General features: G+C 49.0%; 1 protein-coding gene across 1 annotated transcript in view; it reads right to left on the bottom strand.

The window, feature by feature from the left end:
* Positions 1-23,817, bottom strand: part of LOC140396386 (stabilin-2-like) — a 246,525-nt gene that overhangs the window by 202,632 nt on the left and 20,076 nt on the right. The window contains exons 5-12 of the mRNA XM_072484967.1: positions 19,524-19,593; positions 15,893-15,988; positions 14,776-14,901; positions 11,474-11,670; positions 7,096-7,229; positions 3,935-4,068; positions 1,525-1,607; positions 59-208 (exon numbers count right to left, since the gene is read on the bottom strand). Coding sequence (XP_072341068.1) covers positions 59-208; positions 1,525-1,607; positions 3,935-4,068; positions 7,096-7,229; positions 11,474-11,670; positions 14,776-14,901; positions 15,893-15,988; positions 19,524-19,593 — 990 coding nt within the window. The remainder of the gene's footprint in view (positions 1-58; positions 209-1,524; positions 1,608-3,934; positions 4,069-7,095; positions 7,230-11,473; positions 11,671-14,775; positions 14,902-15,892; positions 15,989-19,523; positions 19,594-23,817) is intronic.

The following is a 23,817-nucleotide window of genomic DNA, read 5'->3' as shown; positions in this document are numbered from 1 at the left end:
CCTTATCTTGCTCTTATAAATTGTTCAACCAAATATTTCCTTCACGTTATGAACTCACCTTCCCTCTAAGTATGGTCGCTCCTGACCTTCCAGTCAAAGTGTAAAATGAGTCGGTGGTGTTTAAATCTGCAATGCTTAGCTGGCCTGCAATGATGTGCAGCTTTGCAAGGTACTGTGTTCTGTCCTTGTCTGTCAAAAGCCTGTTTACCTGGGTTAAAATATGAGATATTTATTATGAGAAAAGTTTATATATTATCATAAGGTATCTCATCCACTTCAGTATAGCTGCTTCAAAGTGTGGCCATAGTCAATTCATTACAAGATAAGAAAGGCAAAGATAATTGAGGGGGTGGGTTTCTGCGCTCCCCCCATGGCATGTTTCTCGGCGGCAGCAAGACCTTCTGGTCCAGCCGCTGTCAATGAGATATCCCATTGAATCCACCCCCTGCCAACAGGAAACCCGCGGAAGAGGTTCACTATCGGCAGGACTGGAAAATCCCACTGACAGGAACGGCTGGAAAATCCCCCCCCCCCCCCCCATTCGACTTGTATAATCACAATCTTGGGACATCCTAAAACATTTGACAGCTAATGATGCACTTTTGTTGCAATGTTGGAAACATGGCAGTCAATTGAGCACAGCAAGATTCCACAAACAGCATTGTGACAATGACCAGATAATTTGAGGGACACATAATGATCAGGTCATCGGGAGATCTCATTGGTTAAGAGATTGTTTACTTTTACCTGAGAGGGCAGACTAGACCATGGTTTAATATCCTATTGGATAGAAAGGCTTTGAGTGCAAGGGCATAACCCTGGTGCTGGGCAAGGGCTTTGGCAGTAGATGTCAGTGTGCAGAGGGGGTGATGGCATTGGTGAATGCCTAAGGTATCCTTGAGGGGTCTGGTGTACAGTAGGTGTGAGGTCTTGGTGGGGAGCACTCTTGTTCCTCCTGACCCACAAGGATTTTCGATAAAATATTTTTTGTAAACTCATGGGAGGTTAACATCCTGTCACAGCACCAATTATATCATTGGCCTGTGACTTTATAACATCGAGTGGAACCCCCCTAATTCAACCCCCTCCCCCACGTCTGTAATCTTCTGAAAATTGCATTATGCACTTTGTCCACTTGAGGCTACCATGCACACATGTACCAGCAGAGAGAGTCTAATGAGATCAAATGGATCCATGCTCTAACAGCACATACAGTTCAGATTCTGAATGCGTCTGGCTGAATATATTACTGTTCTTCTCAAGGACTTCACACCAAACACACTTGGTGATGGTAAAATGTCGCCAGGTGAGGATACTGAAACAGCATTGGCCCTGTAATAACCCTCATCCCCACACACCATTCTTGCTGGAGTTTAAGATCCAGGCTCAAATGTTCAAAACACAAAGTGCACCCAAGCCCAACAGTAACTCTCTCATCTTGCTATACACAAACCACTCCCCTCTCCGCACCATAAAAGTTATAAAGAAGATTTCTTATCAGCAGCTCAACCTCCTGGAACTTACATTAACTTCTTTAAAGGCCTTGTTGGTGGGTACAAATAAAGTAAAAGGACCCAAATTGGTCAGTGGCTTGGAGTAACCAGAACCTGGGAGAGAAGAAAAGGTGTATAATTAAAGATATATAGTAGGAAGTCATGTGGAAATTTCTATTTAATGACAATACCTGTAGAAAATATACTTTAAAACATCAAAACTGGAATCATTTACGTTATAGGACTGATTTCCCCAATCAGGGAAAGCAGGAAGTACTAAATGGGGAAAGGCGGAGTTCTACCTGATTCACCCTGTACTACCTAGTGGTCCCGTGGCCCATCAATAAAGAAGTTGTTGACTACTCATGGCAACCAATCTCAAGAGTCTGCAACTGACCCAGATATCAAGAAAGGAACCCTTACCTTACCATCTCTGGTGGAGAGCTTTAATGGCCACAATTCCAAGCTGACTTGTTCCTCCTATGTTTTCCACACGCACTACATGTCATGAATCAAATTACACCTACAGCGTATTGCAAATTGTTAGTTTTTGAAAGAACTCCAATTTCTTTCAGGATCTAACAGGGAAGCAGAGTTTGGGAAATTGCAGAATCATAACCACCTGATTTTCCACTATTTAAATTATTGCAGGAGTGCTTAATCTGGAAGCAGTCTTTCATGATGCCTGAGCTTTTAGGCAATCCCATTACATTATAGGACTGTTACGTTATAATCATTACAAAGGGCTGAGAGGACTGATTTTGGGAGCCGAGCGCTCATCCCGGTAGTTCTGCAATTGTGGCCCGCAAGGGTCCTCCAGGGGATCCGCAGGCTCGTTCAAAATGTTCAGCTGAGGCCACATGAGAGACCAGGCCAGAACCCTCATCCCTACCACTTGTCTGACATCACACAACCAGACCAGCTCCAACGAATGTCACCATTAGCACTGGTAACAACAATGCAATTTTATAAAACAGGATTTCTGCTTCTCTATTCGAGAAGGACTCAAGAGACTGAGCTATGGGGAAAGATTGGACAGGCTCAGGACTTTTTTCTTTGGAGCGCAGGAGACTGAGGGGTGATCTTATAGAGATGTATAAGATCATGAGTGGCATGGAGCATGCACTCGGCCTTTTCCCAGGGGTGAGGAATCGGGAACTAGGGGGCATAGGTTTAAGTTAAGAGCGGAAAGAATTATTGGGAGCCTATGGAGCAACTTTTTTACACAGAGGGTGGAATGTGCTGCCAGAGGATGTGGTTGAGTCAGGGACATTGACAACATTTAAAAGGTATTTGGACAGATACATGGATAGGAAAGGTTTAGAGGGATTTGGGCCAAATGCAGGTAAATGGGGTTAGTTTAGATGTGCTTTTTTGTTGGCATGGACCAGTTTGGGCCGAAGGGCCTGTCTCCATGCCGTAGATTCTATGATTCGATGAACTTCAGGATTTTGATTGGCCAGCAGCTCTTGGTCGGCGGGATTTCCACTGCCTGGTTCTAAATCCCAGGGCAGGCCCAGAGCTAACCACCTAAATTGCTGACACGCACTCAGTTTGTTTGGGCCTCCCTCACTGAAGTGGTGCAGACCTCCCATCGGTTCTCCAACTGGTGGGCAGGACTAGTACCAGGAAAATTAAATGCAGCCCTAAGTTCCCTCCACCGTGGGCTTCACCCTTTCCCGAACAGGAGATTTCCCCTTAAGACATTAATTCTTCCATCCACCTGATTTGCTCTGGTCGCTTTGTGACTTCCCCCATCCTTGGAACAGATGGGCGCATAATTGTTATGTGTCTGGGAATATATCCTTGCTGGTCCTGCATCACGTGATGTGTGGTAACATCAGCAGAGTGTTTACACGGGATTTGGGCAGGTCACCATCTTGATTGTATGAGGAACACCCTTAATAAATCTTTCATAATGATATACAAGAATTCAGAATGTGGGCACCTCCATACCTCTTCTCTTTTCTGCGGTAGCAGAATTGGAACAATAATTGACCTAATTCCCCAACCATGGAAAACCCACCCACAGGTAAAATTGGGCCACAGAGTTGACATAAAATCATTGATTAGATATTACTGAAAAAAGAGACATGTCAAAGTATTTGGTCTTGTACTCATCAGGGCACTCAGCTTGCCAACACATCAGCACTCTCTTCTCATGCAGTATAAATTGTTGTTTTCCCCTTATTCTGGCATTCTTGCAAAGTGTCCTGATGAGTGCAAGGTGAAAAGCTTTGGCATTTCACATTTTTCAGCAATCCTAAGTTCCGTACTACCAGACAATTAACAATTAGGTGGGGTTGGATAGCTTTTTCAAATGGCTAGCATAGGCATGATGGGTCACTTGGCCTCCTTCTGAGCTCTAAGATTCTACTATCTAGTCATGACCTGCGAAAGCTCCAGTCTTTATGGAGGAAACTGAGGAAACAGAAAGTTACCAAAAAACAACATGGCTGATGTTAGTCGTCCTTGCCATTGGCCCCCAGACTGAGTATTCAGGTCCTTGATTCTCTCCATGATACTTCCATAGCAGACAGAGCCATCGCCCATATATCCTTCATTGCAGCTGCACCTAGTTGCGATGTTAAACAAATGGTATTTTTGTGAGGGCCACAAAGAGTCCAACACGAGTTTGTTAGTCAAACAAAACTTAACTTTATTGACACTAACATCTACACAGCACCAGTACTTTGCTATTGGTCTTCTCTCTAGCCAGTACCTAACTGGCTGGCTCGATTTATACAGAAAAGATAAACAATTGCTCTATCCCCTTATCGAGGGAGCTCATATTCCCGAAGAGGGGGTAACCAATTGTCCCTACCCAATAGGATCTGTGCAGGTTACAACAGGTATTTAATTCTTGTTTGGCATTCACAGCAATTAAAACTAATTATCTTTCATTCTGACAGTTTGAGCGGTTTTTAGAAGCTCTGAGATCAGAGTGGTCCAGAATTTCCTCCAGGGAAGGAGGTATCATTAGACTCTCACTGTAACTATAAGCAATACATCACACTGAAAAGGAGCAGGACACAAGAATACATGGGATAGGAGCAGGAGTAAACCCAAAGCGCTTGTCAAGCCTGCTCCACCATTTAATATCATCATGACTAATCTTGGGATTCATCTCCACTTTCCCACATTCCTTCATTCCCTGAGAGACCAACCAAGAGACTGATGCTGGTGTAGCGGAAACATCACTGAGCTATTAATCCAGTTTCCCAGGCTAATACTCTGGGAAACTGGGTTCAAATCCCGTCACAGCAGTTGGTCGAAGTCAATAAAATCTGGAATATAAAGTTAGCTTCAGTAATGGTGACCATGAAATTATCAATGAGTGTTGTAAAAATCCAATCTGGTTCACTAATGTCCTTCAAGGAGAGAAATCTGTTGGCCTTACCAGGTCTGGCCTACATGTGACTCCAGACACACAGCAATGTGTTTGACTCTTAGCTGCCCTCTGAAATGTCCCAGCAGGCCACTCAGTTCAGGGGCAATGATGAATGGGCAACAAATGATGGCCTTGCCAGCCAGTGCTGCCCTCCCAGGATTGTTAATTGTGAGGTGGCCTGATCTTGGCCAGAGTATTGCATCTATTTTGGGGCACTGCACCTTAAGGATGCCGAGGCAGGGAAGCAAAAGGGGTGAAACAGAATGATGCTAGGGATGATGGACTTTAGTCATGTGAAGGGACAAGACAAACACAATGGGTGGGATTCTCCCAGCCCGGGTCCGGGCCAGAGAATCCCTGCAACCGGGCCACGCCACCCCGACGCCGGCACGTGATTCTCCGCGGAGCGCCATGGCGCAGGCGCGATTGGCACGGCACCAGTCGCGGACCGCTGTACGCTGCCAGGCCGAGCGGCCGCTCCTAAAAGGCAGAGTCCCGCCGGCGCCGTCCACACCTGGTCGCAGCCGGCAGGAACTCTGCGCGCGGAGTCAGGGGGGGCGGCCCGCGGGAGGACGGGGGCTCCAACCCCAGGGGGTGCCTCCGATGGGGCCTGGCCCGCGATCGGGGCCCACCAATCGGCGGGCCGGCCTCTCGCTCCCCGGGCCTATTTTCTTACGCGCCGGCCCCTGAACCCCCGCGCCATGTTGCGTCGGGGCCGTCAGGTTGAGGGAGGCCACCGCGCATGCGCGGAGCCGGCGCCGCTGCGCATGCGCGGGTCCCGCGGCGCACAGTTTGTGCCGGGATGGGAGGCTGGAGCGGCGTTGACCGCTCCAGCGCCGTGCTGACCCCTGTAGGGGCCAGAATCGGTACTCCCCGCACGTTCACGCCGTCGGTTTTTAAAATCATGACGCACTTTCAATCGAGTAGGTTGGGAAAACCTGTTTTGACTGGCTTGAGTGTCATTAACTAGAGGACACAACCCATTGCAGTTGAGCCAAGGGGCGGACGGGGAGAAATTGTTTTTAAGTAGCGAGTTGTTCCAATCTGGAATGAGTTGCCTGAAAGCAGTGGTGGAGGTAAAGTCAACTGTAATTTCAAAAGGGAACTGAATGAATACTTAAAAATCAAACATTTGTAGGGTTATAGGGAAAAGAGTGGAGGGGGTGGGACAAATTGAACAGTTCTTTCAGAGAGAGAGGCGGCTCAGATTCAACAGGCAAGAGTACCTCCTGTGTGGCTGTCTGATCCAGTGAAGACCAATGCCTCTCTCTGACTGAGGTGCTCTATGACAGGAGTTCCTGCTGCCCTGGATCACCTGGAACCTGTTGGGGGATTGGATGTCAGAGGTGATATGGTGTTCCAGCTTTTAGATGGATGCAAATAGGTGCAGTAGGAATACGGAAGAATGGAAGGGGTCTGCACCTCTAGATTAGGATATTTTTAAAAGTCTAGATTGGCACCACTGACACAGAGGTCCAAAGAGGAGATGTCTGGCATCTTGGGGAGGGGTGAGATTGGGTATCCACCAAATAGTTGGCAGGCAGGGGGATTTTTCAGTCACATAAGAACATCAAAAGATGGAATGAAAGTAAGACATCTGGTCCTTTATTGAGCCTGCTCTGCCATTCAATATCATAGTAAGAAGTCTTACAACACCAGGTTAAAGTCCGACAGGTTTGTTTCGATGTCACTAGCTTTCGGAGCACTGCTCCTTCCTCAGGTGAGCACCTGAGGAAGGAGCAGCGCTCCGAAAGCTAGTGACATCGAAACAAACCTGTCGGAATTTAACCTGGTGTTGTAAGACTTCTTACTGTGCTCACCCCAGTCCAACACCGGCATCTCCACGTCATTCAATATCATCATAGCTGATCTTGTACCTCAACTCCACAGTTACTCCACCTGGGTAAAAGCAGATACCAGAACTGTGCCCACAGTGCCATGAGTGGTCACCAGCCCTGGGCAATTGAGGTGACATCTCACCGACCCAAGCAAAGTCCAAACAGTTGAATGGTGGAGGTCACAACCCCAGCATAACTTTCAGAATTGAGGCCTTAAGAAGACTACATTGTCAGGCCATCAAAACCAAGCTAAATATATGCCTCAGCTTTAAAAGATGGATCAACTGCTTGCACATTCAAATTATTAACTAACTTCAATCAATAAACGTCAGACAGCAATACCACTTGAAAAGCCATTACATAAACTTCTTACTCAATCTCTCCAGGGGCCACTGTGACACAATTGCCATTTTTATCACAGGTGTTGAGTGTCTTGCAGACATCGGTTAGTTCACATCCTATTCCTGCTGCCAGATTCTCGTAGCCTTCCTTACACTGACAATGAGACTGGAAGAGAGAAGAAAATGAGGATTATTCATTAAATCTTTTCCACCGTGTCACACATCAAAATGTGCAAATCTTCCTATCTTTCTCTTTACATAAAATTGGTGTTTTAATGAGTATAAAATATCCTTTCTGTAAATATTGTATGTGTATTACTAAGATTGTGTATCTTATATTAACTTACAAAATAGGGGAGTTGGTGGTGTAGCGGTAATGTCTCTGAGCTAGTAATCCAGAAGCCCAGTCTAATGGCCTGGCGAGGTGGGTTCAAATTCCACCAAAGCATCACAGGTGGAATTAATTCAATAAGTAAATCTGCAATTGAAGGGTGGTCTCAGGCGCTGTCAATGATCATTGTTAAAATTGGTTCACTATTCCCTCTCAGAAAGGATATCTGCCACTTTACCCAGTCTGGCATACAATGTGACTCAAACTGCTCCCCTGAAAAGGCCTAGCAAGCTATTCAGTTCAAGGGCAATTAGAGATGGACAATGCTGGCCTTGTCAGCATGAATAGATGAACAACAGCAGCAACTGTTGAAACATTCATTGATGCCTTTATTAACTCCATGTCCAAATTTGTACCAAGTTCCGTTAACCCATCGCTCTCGTGTGATTCCCAAGTAGGGAACAGCTCAACTTTCAAATTCTCATTGTTCTTTCCAAACCTATCCATGGCCTTACTCCTTCCAACTATTAACCTCTTCCAGCCCAAAAGCCGTGCTTACAGCTAGTCAGGCTCCAAAGACCCTCCTGTGATGTCTTCCCTGCCTCTACCTTCACATTTAAAAGGTATAAATGGATGCTTTGCACCCGTCTTTACCAAGGAGGTAAATGTTACCCAGGACACGGTGGCAGATGAGAAAATTCTGTCCCTAGAGGAGTTCAAAATTGATAAGGAGGAAGTGTTGAATAGATGGTCGGTACTGAAAACTGATAAGGAACTGGGATTGGATAAGATGCATCCAAGGATGTTGAAAGAAGGGAGACTAGAAATTGCAGGTGTTCTGGCCATAGTCTCCCAGCCTTCTCTAGACCCAGGGAAGGTGCAAGATGATTGAAGAATTACAAATGTTGCAACCTTGTTCACAAAGGGTTGTAAGGATAGCCTCAGCAATTACAGGTCAGTCAGTTTAACGTTAGTAGTGGCCAAGCATTTGGAAACAATTATTTGGGATAGAATTAATAGTCACATGGAAAAATATGGATTGATTAGGAAGAGCCATCGGATTTGTAAAGGGAAAATCATGTTTAACTAACTTGCTGGAGTTTATTGAAGAGATAACAGAAAGGGTTGATTAAGTAAATGCTGTTGATGTGGTGTGCATGGACTTTCAGAAGTTATCCGATACAGTGCCGCACAACTGAATAAAAGGGATAGGAGCAACGTGGATACAAAATTGGCTGAGGAAGAGGGAGAAGAGAGTAACGGTCAATGGATATTTTTCAGGCTAGAGGAAGGTTTGCTGTGGTGTGGTCGGTGTCGGGACCCTTGCTTTTCCTGATCTATATTAAGAACCTAGATCTTGGTTTGCAGGGGACAATTTCAAAATTGTGTATGATACAAAACTTGGAACTATTGTAAACGGTGAAGAGAACAGTGTAGAAGTTTAAAAGGACATAGACAAGTTGGTAGAGTGGGCAGATAGATGGCAGATGAAGGTCAATGTGGAGAAGAGTGAGTGATGCATTTTGGTAGGAAGGACATGGAGAGACAATAGAAAATAAAGGGTACAATTCTTAAAGGGGGTGCAGGAGCAGTGGGACCTGTGTGTATATGTGCATAGATCATTGAAGGTGAGCTGGAGAGAGCAGTCCGTAAAGCATATGGATTTCTGGGCTTTATTAATAGAGTACAAGGGTAAGGAAGTTATGCTGAATTTATACAAGACATAGTTAGACCTCAGCTGGATTATTGTGCACAGTTCTGGGCACTCCACTATAGGATGAATGTGAATAAATTGGAGAGAGATTAGATTTAGATTTATTGTCACGTGTATCGAGGTATAGTGAAAAATATTGTTCTGCGCACCGTCCAGGAAGATCGCTCCATACATGAAATACATAGGACATACGATAAATACACAACGTGAGCACATAGATATAGATATCGTGTGAAGCATAAGGAGTGTAGTGCTACTCAGTAGAGAAGATGCATGGAGAGGTCAGTTCGGCCCATAAGAGGGCCATTGAGGAGTCTGATAACAGCAGAAAAGAAGCTGTTTTTGCATCTATTAAGTGTGTTCTCAGACTTTTGTATCTCCTGCTTGGAGGAAGAGGTTGGAAGAGAGAATAACCCGGGAGAGAGGGTTCTTTGATTATGCTGCCTGCTTTCCCAAGGAAGCGGGAGATATAGAGTCAATGGATGGGAGGCAGGTTCGTGTGATGGACTGGGCTGTGTTCACGACTCCCTGAAGTTTCTTGCGGTCCTGGGCCGAGCAGTTGCCATACCAGGCTGTGATGAAGCCAGATAGGATGCTTTCTATGGTGCATCTGTAAAAAACTGGTAAGAGTCAATGTGGACATGCCCAATTTCCTTAGTTTCCTGAGGAACTATAGCGCTGTTGTGCTTTCTTGGTCATAGAGTTGACATGCGTGGATCAGGACAGATTGTTGGTGATGTGCACACCTAGGAATTTGAAGGTGTCAACCGTCTCCACCTCAGCACTATTGATGCAGACAGGGATGTGTACGATACTTCGCTTCTTGAAGTCAATGACCAACTCCTTAGTTTTGCTGACATTAAGCAGGAGATTGTTGTTGTTACACCACACCACTAGGTTCTCTATTTCCCTCCTGTACTCTGAATCATTGTTATTTAAGATCTGACCCACTGTAGTCGTGTCATCAGTAAACGTGTAGATGGAGTTGGATCCACATTTTGCCACACAGTTGTGTGTTTATAGTATGGTATAGTATAGTAGGGGGCTAAGTATGCAGCCCTTGTGGGGCCCCGGTATTCAGGACTGTCATGGAGGAGATGTTGTTGTTTATCCTTACTGATTGTGGTCTATGTGTCAGGAAGTTGAGGATCCAGTTGTAGAAGGAGGATCCAAGTCCTAGGCTTTGTAGTTTTGATATGAGAAATGAGAAATTTCATTTATGAGGAGAGATTGGAGAGATTCCCTCTTTTGAGAGAAAAAGACTAAGAGGAGATTTGATAGAGATGTTCAAAATCATAAGGGGGCTGAACAGAGTAGATAGGGAGAGACTGTTCCCACTCGTAAAATGCTTAAGGTTGAGAGGGCACAGATTTAAAGTGATTTGCAGAAGAAGTAGCGAGTAATTCGGTCTGGAAAGCACTGCCTGGAAATGCGATGGAGGCAGGTTCAATCGAGACATTCAAGAGGGCATTTGGGCAGCATGGTAGCACAGTGGTTAGCACAGGTGCTTCACAGCTCCAGGGTCCCAGGTTCAATTCCCGGCTTGGGTCACTGTGTGGAGTCTGCACATCCCCCCCAAGTCTGCGTGGGTTTCCTCCGGGTGCTCAGGTTTCCTCCCACAGTCCAAAAATGTGCAGGTTAGGTGGATTGGCCATGCTAAACTACTCTTAGTGTCCAAAACTGTTAGGTGGGGTTACTGGGTTACAGGGATAGGTTGGAAGTCTGGGCTTAAGTGGGTTGCTCTTTCCAAGGGCCGGTGCAGACTCGATGGGATGAATGGCCTCCTTCTGTACTGTAAATTTTATGATTTTATGATTATTTGAATAGAAACAATGTGCAGGGGTACGGGGAAAAGGCAGGGGAATGGCATTAAGTCATGATGCTTGTTTGGAGAGCCAGTACAGACATGATGGGCCAAATGGTCTCCTTCTGTGCCCTAACAATTCTGTCAGCTGTCCTAATATTGTCTTATTTGATTTGTTTGATAATGTTCCTGTGAAATGTTCAATTACTTTGAAGATGCTGTACAATTTTCACAGTAACTTCATTGCAGTGTTAATGTAAACCTGTGACAATAATAAAGATTATTATAACTGCAGCTTATTGGTGCTATATGATATTCGCAGGTGAACAGGTGTACACACAATAAAGGAACAACAGCAATAAAACATTGGGGGCCAGTGTTCTTTTGGGAACATTACATTGAATATTTCATGCCCACTACCCGCTGTTCTGACCATGCTGACAGAGAATGAAGTTGTTGGCCATTGGCGCACAATCATTAATTGGCCCTTAGTGCTTGGTCGGGGCACAGATATTTTTGGCAAGCGGATTAAGGAGCACACAATAACTGGTAAGAACGAACCTTTCCAGGGCCATCATATTGGCAAACCGTTGAGTTTGTGGGGCAATTCCCAAAATTATTCTGGCACGGATCAATGGGTAGGCAAATCTGACCATCGCCATGGTAACCCCCTTGGCATTTGCAGGTGAAAGTATTGGGTCCGAGATACGTACACACAGCATTGGAGCCACAGGCATTGTGAAGGCAAGGATTAATTGCTGGAAAAAGAACAATATATTGTGTTTATGCTACATTATGTTTGTAACCGTCTGGCTTCAAGCCATACACAGTGAGTTAAATATGGTTGCCTACTTGGAGAAAAGAAGGAGAGACTTGCATTTATCAAGGCCATAAGACCCTAAGGCGTAGGAGCAGAAGTAGGCCATTCAGCCCATCAATTCTGCTCCATCATTCAATGAGGTCAAGAGTGATCGATGATGATCCTCAACTTCACGTTTCCACCTTATCCGCATGACCCTTACTGATTAAAATTGCGTCTATCTCAACCTTGAACATACTTAATACCCAGTCTTTGTACAGCCCTGTGCCGTAAAGAATTCCACAGATTCACTATCCTCTGAGAGACGAAATTCCTCCTCAACTCAGTCTTAATTGGGTGACCCCATACTCTGAGATTATGCCATCTGGGCGGCATGGTGGCACGGTGGTTAGCACTTCTCACAGCTCCAGGGTCCTGGTTTGATTCCTGGCTTGGGTCACTGTCAGTGTGGAGTTTTCACTTTCTCCCCATGTCTGCGAGGGTTTCCTTTGGTTGCTCCTCCCACAGTCCAACGATGTGCAGGTTAGGTGGATTGGTCATGCTAAATTGCCCCCTAGTGTCCAAAAGGTTAGACTGGGTTATTGGGTTACGGGGATGGGATGCTCTTTCCAAGGGGAGGTGCATACTCGATGGGCCGAATAGCCTCCTTCTGTACTGTAAATTCTATGATCTGTGGCCCTAGACTCTCCCAGGAGGGGAAGCAGCCGCTCAGCATCTACCCTGCCAAGGAGAATCAATAAGATCACCTCTCATTCTTCTAAACTCTAATGAACACAGGCCCAACTTACTCAACCCCTCCATAAAAGAAAATGCCTCTGTACCCGGGATCAACCTAGTGAACCTTCTCTGAATTGCCTCCAATGTCAGTGTATCGTTCCTTAGAGAAGGTGGCCACAACTGTTCACAGTATTCCAGGTGTGGTCTAACTAGTGCTTTGTATAGTTTCAGCAGGACTTCCCGATTTATATATTCCGTTCCCTTTGAAATAAAGGTCCACATTTCATTTGCCTCTCCTATTACCAGTTGAACTTGCATGCTAGCTTTGTGTGATTTTTGTATGAGGACTCCCAAATCCCTCTGAGCTGGAGTTTTCTGCAGTCTTTCTACTTTTAAATAATATTCAGCTCCTTTATTCTTCCTACCAAAGTGCATAACTTCATATTCTCCTACACTATATTCCATTTGCCAAATTTTTGCCCATTCACTTAACCTTTCTATATCCCTCTGTAGACTCGTTGTGTCATCATCACCATTTGCCTTGCCAACTATATTTTGTCATCTGCAAATTTGGCAATAATACATTAATTTCCCTTGTCCAAGTCATTAATTTGCATTGTAAATAATTGTGGCTCCAGCACTAATCCCTGTGGCATTCAGTTGTTACAAGCTGCCATCCTGAAAATGCCTCTATTATCTCAACTCTCTGTCTTCTATTAATCCATGCTAATATACTACCCCAGCACCATTAAGTAGCCTTTTGTGCGGTACCTTATTGAACGCTTTTTGGAAATCCAAGTATATTATATTTACTGGTTCCCCATTATCAATCCTGCTCATTACCACCTCAAAGAATTCGAATGAATTTGTCAGGCATAATTTCCCCTTCATGAAGCCATGCTGACTGTTATTACATTCTTCCATACAGAATTTAAGGATTCTGGGAAGATCACTGCCAGCGCACTACTATCTCTGAAGCGACTTTCTTTAATATCCTAGGATGTCCCCTCAGTTCCAGGGGGCCTATCAGCCTTTAACCGCATTAGTTTCCCTAGTACATTTTCCTCCCCTCACTTTTGTCCCTTGATTAATTGGTATTTTTTGAATTTATTAGTGCATTTCACGACCCCAAAACCATCACAAAGTACGTTACAGCCAATGAATACTTTTGAAGTGACTCACTTTTGTAATGCAGGAAAAGTGGCAGCTAATTTGTGAACAGCGTGCTTCCACAAACAGTAATGTGCTATGACCAGTTGATCTGTTTTTGTGATGTGAATTGAGGGATAAATATTGGCCAGGACTCCATGGGGAACTCCCCTGCTCTTCTTCAAAATTGTACCATGGGATCTTTCACAGCCATCTGTGAGGTTAGATAGGGCCTTGAGTGAACTTTCATCTGAAAGGCAGCAGGCGGGATTCTCCATTTCCCGACTCTGATTTCATAATCGGCGATCAGGCGGAGAATCCATTTTTATGACCGAATCGGGAACGGCGCCTGTTTTACGCAGGGTGCACATGCTCCGCCCCCTCCAAAATGGCGGCATCACGGCACACGCCGTCACCTGAAGGCCCTGCCAGGACGTCACCTGAAGACCTTGTCCTGATGCTCCGCCTCCGATGGGCCAAGTTCCCAAAAGCTTGATTGACGTGTGGTCTCATCGGTCGGGAGCCCGACGTGGCGGCTGCGGACTGTGTCCAGCACCGCCACAGCCAGACGGGAGCCATGCTGGAGGGCTGGGGGGACTGGTGGGGTGACCATGAGGTGGCGAGGGGGTGTCTAGGGGGGCACTATCTGGCAGGTTGGGTCTGTGCACGGCCAGCGCCATGTTGTACGGTGCGACCGCTGCAGGTCATCGCGTGCGCATGCGTGGCCACGGACCCGGCAATCCTCCGCCTATTTATTTCGTGGAGGCCGAGTGTTTTACATGATGTGGCTGCTAGCCCCTCACTGGTCGGAGGATCATCGCTGGGGCTCCTCCGATTTTCCCCACGTAAAACGCCACAGATCCTCTGGACATGGCCTCAAAATCGGAAAATCCAGCCCAGCATCTCTAACATTGCAGCTCTCCTACTGCACTGGAGCGTCAGGCTTAATTTCTGTCTTCAACTCCTGGAGTATGATTTGAACCCAGAACTTTATAACTCAGAGGCAAACATGTCACAAATTGTGCCATAGCTGAGATAGCTAGGGAAAAAGCTGGTTCCTATATGTGAGTAAACCCATTACCTCATGTTCTTGTACAATTAAAAATAAACAAACCCAATTACTGTTACTGTGTTTTTTAAACATTCCCTTGTAATTGGTAGCATAATAAGCACTTACGTTCACACTTTGTGATCCCATTGGTTTGGTAACCAGGTAAGCATGCGCACACCAGCTTTCCAGTTGCTGCTTCTTCAGAACATCGTGTATTTTCAGGGCACTGTAGCGCCCGGCAAGCGGTTATGGCTTAGAAGATCAAGGAAGAGACTTGAAACACTCCATTAATGTAACAGAAATGCTGCAGTGGTTTTTCTGGACTCTTGCTTCTGTTCTGGCCCCAGTTATAATTACTTCGTCATTCGAGGCTGTGTCTTCACGGCCTAGACCCTTAACTCTCAGAATCCCTCTCTAAACCGCTCGGTCTCTCTGTCCCTCTCTCACTCTCACTCTTTCCCTCCTCCTTTGAGGTTTTCATCCAAACCCACCTCTTTAAACAGATATTTGGCCAAATGTCACGCTGATGTGTCTCAGGTCAATTTGTGTTTAATAACATTCCTGAGGGGCGCCTTGGGGCATTTTGCTATGTTCGAAGTGCTATATAGATGCAAGTTGCACTTGTATTGAATAATGTATGATGATAAAAGAGAAGACGAAATTACATTTATACAGCACCTTTCACAACCTCTTGATATCTCAAAGCAATCTATTACATATTTTTGCTTACAGTGTAATCATGGTAGGGTGAACCTGATCACGTCATCGGGGAGGGCCTGGGAATCTCACAGCTGGAAATCTCACCAGCGCAAATCCCATTTTTGGCCTCACAATATTTCTCAGCCATGATAGGATTTGCACCCGCAGCTAATGGGCCTGCTAAATCCCAATTTGCATCAATACACAAATGGCAAATTTGGTGGGAACCTGAGATTTTTGACAGCTCAGCATACAGGCTCAAATCAGTCCTTCCAGAAACAAACATTCTCACGCTGCCTGAACACAGGCCAGCTAAATAAACAATACAACGGCACTTTGAGACTTTCTTTGGTAAAGAACACAATGAAATGAAAATCGCTTATTGTCACAAGTAGGCTTCAAATGAAGTTACTGTGGAAAGCCCCTAGTCGCCACATTCCGGCACCTGTTCGGGGCAGTAAACCATGCCCTGTAAATATTGTCTGACCGGGTCTATTTATGGGTGCTGCGCTGTTACTGTAATGGACCATTGTACAGTACTTACTCTGGTCACACTTAGCGCCTGTGTAGCCTGAATAACACGTGCACTTGCCATCTCCTGTGATCCCACTGTTGCAGTCTCCATGAACACATTCACACACTGGAAAGGAAGAGATCAATATCCTTTGAAACTCACCCAGATAGGCATGTGAAAACATATATTACATTTCTCACTTTATTATCCCTTGGACTTTAATAGACGAAGCTTACAAAGTCAACCTGTTCTCATTGGAGCCTTAATTGCCACTCTGTCTGAACCCCTGAAGAGGCCCAAATGGGCTGAAGAAAGAAATGTGAAGAATAAATGTTTTTAAGTCCTCCATTCCACTGGAGCTATGCTAATTCTGAAGGAGGTAATTAGCTTCAATTAGCTTGGCCTATGAAGGTTTGGGGGCCACCAGAAGGCCTCAAAAGGATTCACATCAGGGGCGGGATTCTCCGACTCCCCGCCGGGTCGGAGAATCTCCGGGGGCTGGCGTGAATCCCGTCCCCACTGGTTGCCGAATTCTCCGGCACCGGATGTTCGGCGGGGGCGGGAATAGCGCCGCGCTGATCGGCGAGCCCCCCCCCCCCCAACCCGGCAATTTTCCGTCCTGCGATGGGCCGAAGTCCAGCTGCTGGAATGCCAGTCCCGCCGGCGAGAATCAAACATCCTCTCTTACCGGCGGGACCAGGTGGCGCGGGCGGGCTCTGGGGTCCTGGGGACGGCGCGGGCCGATCTGGCCCCGGTGTGCCCTCACGGTGGCCTGGCCCGCGATCCATGCCCACCGATCCGCGGGCGGGCCTGTGCCGTGGGGGAACCCTTTTCCCCCAGCCTCGGCCACAGCCTTCACCATGGCCGAAGGTTTGGAGATGACAGGGTGGTGGTATGGTAAATAGTGAGGAGGAAAGCCTTAGATTATAGGATCATATAGGTGGACTGGTTAGATGGGTAGAACGGTGGCAAATGGAATAGATGTGAACGGGCCACTGGGAGTACTGTTCTGGCCCCTACAGGGCACCAGCACAACGCTGGAGTGGTTCACGCCGCTCCAGCCTCCCATCCCGGTGCGAACTGTGTGCCGTGGGATCCGCGCATGCGCAGTGGCGCCGGCATCAACAAGGACATGCACAGTGGCTCTGGCACCAACCCCGCATGCGCGGTGGCCTCCCTCAACGCGCCGGCCACGACACAACATGGTGCGGGAGTTCAGGGGCCGGCGCGTAAGAAAATAGGCCCGGGGAGCGAGAGACCGCACCGATCGGTGGGCCCCGATCGCGGGCCAGGCCCCATCGGAGCCCCCCCCCCCCCCCCCCCCCCCCCCACAGGCAGCCCCCCGACCCTGCGCGCAGAGTTCCCGCCGGCTGCGACCAGCCCATCCGGGCCGGAGAATCGGGGGCCCGGCCGCATACAGCGGCCCGCGACATGCGCCGATTCTCTGCTCTGCGGAGAATCGCGTGCCGGCGTCGGGGCGGCGTGGCGCGGTTGCAGGGATTCTCCAGCCCGGCGGGGGCTGGGAGAATCCCGCCCATCGTGTGCAGTACTGGTTGCCACACTATAGGAAAGATGTGGGGCGGGATTCTCCGACCCCCCCCGCCGAGTCGGAGAATCGCCGGGGGGCGCCATGAATCCCGCCCCCGCCGGCGTATATTACACCAGGTATTTGCCGGCGGGTATATTACACCAGGGGCGAGATTCTCCGACCCCCTGCAGGGTCGGAGAATCGCCGGGGGCTGGCGTCAATCCCGCCCCCGCCGATTGCCGAATTCTCCGGCACCGGATATTCGGCGGTTGCGGGAATCGCGCCGGTTGGTGGGGCCCCCCCCCCCGTGATTCTCCGGCCCAGATGGGCCGAAGTCCCGCCGCTAAAATGCCTGTCCTGCCGGCGTAGATTAAACCACCTACCTTACCGGCGGGACAAGGCGGCGCGGGCGGGCTCCGGGGTCCTGGGGGGGGCGCGGGGCGATCTGGCCCCGGGGGGCCCACCGATCCGCGGGCGGGCCTTTGCTGTGGGGGCACTCTTTTCCTTCTGCCTTCGCCACGGTCTCCACCATGGCGGAGGCAGAAGAGACTCCCTCCAATGCACATGCACGGGAAACTCCCGCGCATGCGCCGGCCGGAGATGTCATTTCCGCGCCAGCTGGCGGGGCACCAAAGGCCTTTTCCGCCAGCGGGCGGGGCGGAAATTCGTCCGGCGCCAACCTAGCCCCTTAATGTTGGGGCTCGGCCCCCAAAGGTGCGGAGCATTCCGCACCTTTGGGGCGGCGCGATGCCCGACTGATTTGCGCCGTTTTGGGCCCAGTCGGCAAACATCGCGCTGTTTCCGGAGAATTTCGCCCCATGTATTTGCCGGCGGGACCTGGCTGCACGGGCGGCCACCGGTGTCCTTGCAGGGGCGCGGGGGGATCTGGCCCCGGAAGGTGCCCCCCACGGCTGCCTGGCCCGCGATCGGGGCCCACCGATCCGCGGGCGGGCCTGTGCCGTGGGGGTATTCTATTCCTCCGCGTCGGCTGCTGTGGTCCTCCGCCATGGCCGACGTGGAGATGATCCCCCATGCGCATGCACTTGGATGACGCTCATGCTGGCGCTCCCGCGCATGCGCCAATTCTCGCCGGTCGGCGGAGGTCCTACGGCGCCTGTTGGCGTAGCGCCAAGCCCCTTCCCTGCCGGCCGGCATGGTGCAAACCACTCCAGCGCCGGCGTAGCCCCTGAAAGTGCGTGGCTCGACGCCGGAGTGGTTCACGCCACTCCTCGGCGCCGAAGTTGCCCGTCCCGCCCATTCCCGCAGAATCCCACCCGTGATTGCACAAGGAAGAGTACAGAGGAGATTCACCAGAATGTTGCCTGGGCTGGAGCGTTTCAGCTATGAAGAGTGGCTGGTTAGGCTCGGGTTGTTCCCAGAGAAGCCTGAGGGGGGACCTCATCGAAGTGCACCAAATTATGAGGGATATAGATAGGGTAGATAGGAAGAAACCTTTCCCCTTAGTAGAAGGGTCAATAACCAGGGAGCCTATATTTAAGGTAAGTGGCAGGATATTTGGAGGGGATTTGAGGAAAAACCTTTTTCGTCCAGAGGGTGGTAGGAATCTGGAACTCACTGCCTGAAAGAGTGGTAGAGACGGGGACCCTCACTAAATTTAAGAAACATTTAGATGAGCATTTGAAATGCCATAGCATAAAAGGTGCTTTATAATAGGATTAGAATGGTTAAGTGTTTGATGGCCAGCACAGACATAATTGGCCAACACTATGTACCAACTACAAGATGCACTGAAGCAACTCACCAAGGCTCCTTTGATAGCACCCTCCAAACCTGTGACCTCTACCACCCAGAAGGATAAAGGCAGCACGTTCGCATCCAATTACCCCTCCTCGTCATTCACCATACTGACCTGGAACCATAAGGACTGCAGAAGAAACGTCTTTACTCGAAGAGTTCCCAGTTCCTTCACTGTCGCTGGGTAAAAATCCTGGACCTCCCTCCCTAACAGCATTGTGGGTGTATTAATACCGCACGGACTGCAGTGGTTCAAGAAGGCAGCTCACTACCACCTTCTCAAGGGGCAATTAGTGATGGGCAATATATGCTGGACTACCTAGCAGTGTCCACATCCCAAAGCAAATAGAAGAAAAATAGAACATTTTCAAATCTCACCAGAAGCACAGTCGGGCCCGTAAATGTTTGCCGTTGCACATTTTTCACAGGCTACTCCTGCAAAATCAACCTGCAATAAATAATATCAAAAAATAACATATTCGCAAGGCAGTGACAACAATGTTGATTAATAGTTTACAACATTGAGGTTTCCAAAGGTGGAAGAGGGACTGGTGGCGGGACTGGGGGCCCCGATTGGGCTGGAGGAGCTGATCAAAGGGATAGGAAGCATGCAGGCGGGGAAGGCACCGGGGCCGGACGGTTTCCCGGTCGAGTTCTATAAAAAATATATGGACCTGTTGGGCCCGCTGTTAGTTAGGACCTTCAATGAGGCAAGGGAGGGGGGGGCTTTACCCCCGACGATGTCCCGGGCACTGATCTCCTTGATCCTGAAGCGGGACAAGGATCCCCTGCAATGTGGGTCTTACAGGCCGATTTCCTTGCTAAATGTAGATGCCAAGGTTCTGGTGAAGGTCTTAGCCACGAGGATTGAGGATTGTGTGCCGCAGATCATCCATGAAGACCAGACGGGGTTTGTGAAAGGGAGACAGTTAAACGCGAATGTCCGGAGGCTTTTGAACGTTATCATGATGCAGGCGAGGGAGGGGGAGGCGGAGATAGTGGTGGCGATGGACGCTGAGAAAGCCTTCGATAGGGTAGAGTGGGGGTACCTATGGGAGGTGCTGAAGAGGTTCGGGTTTGGGGAGGGGTTTGTCAGGTGGGTTAGGCTGTTGTATGAGGTCCCGATGGCGAGTGTGGCCACAAATAGGAGGAGGTCCGAGTACTTTCGGTTGCACCGAGGGACGAGACAGGGGTGTCCCCTGTCCCCCCTGCTCTTCGCACTGGCGATTGAACCCCTGGCTATGGCACTAAGAGAGTCGAGGAACTGGAGTGGGTTGGTGCGGGGTGGGGAGGAGCATAGGGTGTCGCTGTATGCGGACGACATGCTGCTGTATGTGGCGGACCTGGTGGGAGGAATGCCAGAGGTAATGAGGATGCTTTTCGGGGTACAAGCTCAATATGGGGAAGAGCGAGCTGTTCGTAGTTCAGCTAGGGGACCAGGAGAGGGGGATTGGCGAGCTCCCACTAAAAAGGGCGGAGAGGAGTTTCAGATATTTGGGGGTCCAGGTGGCCAGGAGCTGGGGGGCCCTACATAGGCTTAACTTTACAAGGCTGGTGGAGCAAATGGAGCAGGAGTTCAAGAGGTGGGAAGCGTTGCCGCTGTCCCTGGCAGGTAGGGTGCAGTCAATCAAAATGACGGTGCTCCCAAGGTTTTTGTTCCTGTTCCAGTGTCTCCCCGTGTTTATCCCGAAGGCTTTTTTCAGGCGGGTTAACAGGAGTATAATGGGGTTTGTGTGGGCGCGAGGGACTCCGAGGGTGAGAAGGGTGTTCCTGGAGCGGAGTAGAGATAGGGGGGGCTGGCGCTGCCTAACCTCTGTGGGTACTACTGGGCCGCCAATGCGACAATGGTGCGCAAGTGGGTGATGGAGGGGGAGGGGGCTGCATGGAAGAGGCTGGAGACAGTGTCCTGTGTGGGTACGAGTCTGGGGGCGCTGGCAACGGTGCCGCTGCCGCTCCCTCCAAGGAGGTATACCACGTGCCCGGTGGTGGTGGCAGCCCTCAAAATTTGGGGGCAGTGGAGGCGGCATAGGGGGGAAGTTAGGGCCTCGGCGTGGACCCCATTATGGGGGAACCACCGGTTCGCCCCAGGAGGAACAGGTGGAGGGTTTTCGGGGTGGCACAGGGTAGGCATACGAAGGTTGGGGGACCTGTTTGTGGACTGGAAGTTCGCGAGCTTGGGTGAGCTGGAGGAGAAGTACGGGCTCCCCCCGGGGAACACCTTCAGGTACTTACAGGTAAGGGCGTTTGCCAGACGGCAGGTGGTGGAATTCTCACGGCCACTGTGCCACACACAGTACAGGACAGGGTGCTCTCCGGGGGGGGCGGGGAGTGGGGAAGATCTCGGAAACTTACCAGGTGATGCAGGAGGAGGAGGAGGCCTCGGTGGTGGAGTTGAAAGGTAAGTGGGAGGAAGAGTTGGGAGAGGAGATCTAAGAGGGGACGCGGGCAGATGCCCTAGGGAGAGTGAACTCTTCCTCTTCATGCGCGAGGCTCAGCCTCATACAGTTTAAGGTGCTGCACAGGGCACACATGACCGGGACAAGGATGAGCAGGTTCTTTGGGGGTGAGGACAGGTGTGTTAGGTGCTCAGGGAGCCCAGCAAATCACACCCATATGTTCTGGGCATGCCCAGTGCTGGAGGAATTTTGGAAGGGCGTAGCGAGGACCGTGTCGAGGGTGGTAGGATCCAGGGTCAAACCGGGTTGGGGGCTCGCAATATTTGGGGTGGCAGAGGAGCCGGGAGTGCAGGAGGCGAAAGAGGCCGGAATTCTGGCCCTTGCATCCCTGGTAGCCCGGCGAAGGATTCTCCTTCAGTGGAAAGATACGAGGCCCCCAAGCGTGGAATCCTGGATCAGCCATATGGCAGGGTTCATTAAATTGGAGAGGGTGAAATTCGCCTTGAGAGGGTCGGTACAAGGGTTCTTTAGGCGGTGGCAACCGTTCTTAGACTTTCTGGCAGAAGGATAGACATTGGTCAATGGCAGCGGGGGGGGGGGGTTACTTTATTTTTGTTTATGTTATTTACACTGGAGGGTCTGAGGGGGTGTATACACCTGTTGTCTTAAGTCGGGGTGTTAATGTTAATTTATTATTTAGGTACGGGGGGGGGGGGGTTTGGGGGGTTGCTTTTTTAGATTGTGTTTTGTACTTAACCCTGTTGGGTTCTTTTTTCTTTCTCATTTTGTTATTAATATTTTATGAAAACCTTTAATAAAAATTTTTATTTTTTTAAAAATAGTTTACAACGGCAGTATCCTGACTGGTGAGGTGAATTGAAGCAATGCTTAAACCATGAATTTCCAATAGGGATCTTTCCTGATGATGAACTTTCCAAAACAATGATTGTTGCTGAAAACACTCAATGAAACATGTCAAAACAGGAAACTGGGCTGACTTTTAAATGGCTGCTTAAACCTGCTGACCCTCGCAAATTCATCATTTCCCTCGAACCCTCACCAATGTTTAATATATAAACTACAGTGTGATGCACTGATGACCACAATTGACTTTTCAAGGTCATTTGGTCTAAACACCAGTGGACAGCAGCAAACAAGGTAAGAGAAAATGGTGGGTCACACAGCTCAGCCGGCGTGGGTCGCGAAGGTCGGCTGGCACGGGTCGTGAAGGTTGGCCGGGTTGGGTCTCGAAGGTTGGCCGGTTGGTAAAAATGGATGCCTGGAAGAAAAGTTTGAAGAACACTGATCTGACATATGAGTGGTAGTTATGCCCTCCAACCCCATGGTGAGTTGAGTGGCATGGAGGGAATTTCATCAGGAAAGGTGGCAGGTGGATGCCCTGCTGCATCACCTGCATCACCCTGCTGCACCTCCACTCGATTAGGCCTATAGATGGTCTTAGTGCCTTGCTGCCAATTGAGGTCCTTAAGGGGGCAATTAATGGCAGGCGGAGGGAGTACTTGCTATGTAGCAAATAGCAAAGCAAACCCGTCCAGGATTGCTTTCCCAGTTTTTTTGGGGTGGGGGGGTGGAGTCCCTCATTCATAGACACTCGAGGCTTGATTGAGGGACCCAGCATCAGGAGGAGGGACTGAGAGTCACCTACATGCCCTCGCTGCCGACCCTGCTCGTCTCCCAAACGCCCCCCCACCTCTTAACCCTCTCCCTCGCCTGCCATCACTCACCTCTGGCCTGGGACCCAGCAATGATACTACCTCCAGTAGGCCTCTGAATGACCAACAGCTCTTGGCAAGTGGGATTTCTGCCCGAGGGTCCTTGATCAGAATGCCTGAATGATATCTAATTTGTCAGGCCATCTCTAAAGGAGTTGACCCGGGACACATGCTGGCTCCAACTGTTGCCCAAGACCCCCTTTGCCTCCATTAAGTCCAAATTCATCATGTAACCTCCTAATCCCTTATCCATTCTGTGCTTCTATAGCTTCTCCTAGACCCACATCCCCACCACTCTGAGTACAGAGGTTTATTCTGAATTCCTGTTGGATTTATTCATCACTATTTTATATTTATGGCTCCAAGTTTTAAACTCCCCCAGAAATAGGAGCATCTTCTTTATATTGATCCTATCAAACCCTCCCCTAATTTTAAAGAACTCTATCAGATCACCTTTCAGCCTCTTTTCTGTAGATTAGAATCACAGCCTGTTCAAAAGGTGTTACCTGCCAACTCTCTACAATACTTGAAAACCTTTTCTTT

This window comes from Scyliorhinus torazame, chromosome 19 (genome assembly GCF_047496885.1).
Source record: "Scyliorhinus torazame isolate Kashiwa2021f chromosome 19, sScyTor2.1, whole genome shotgun sequence".
Classification (NCBI taxonomy): Eukaryota; Metazoa; Chordata; class Chondrichthyes; order Carcharhiniformes; family Scyliorhinidae; genus Scyliorhinus; species Scyliorhinus torazame.
This window is presented reverse-complemented; position numbering and strand designations above follow the sequence as displayed.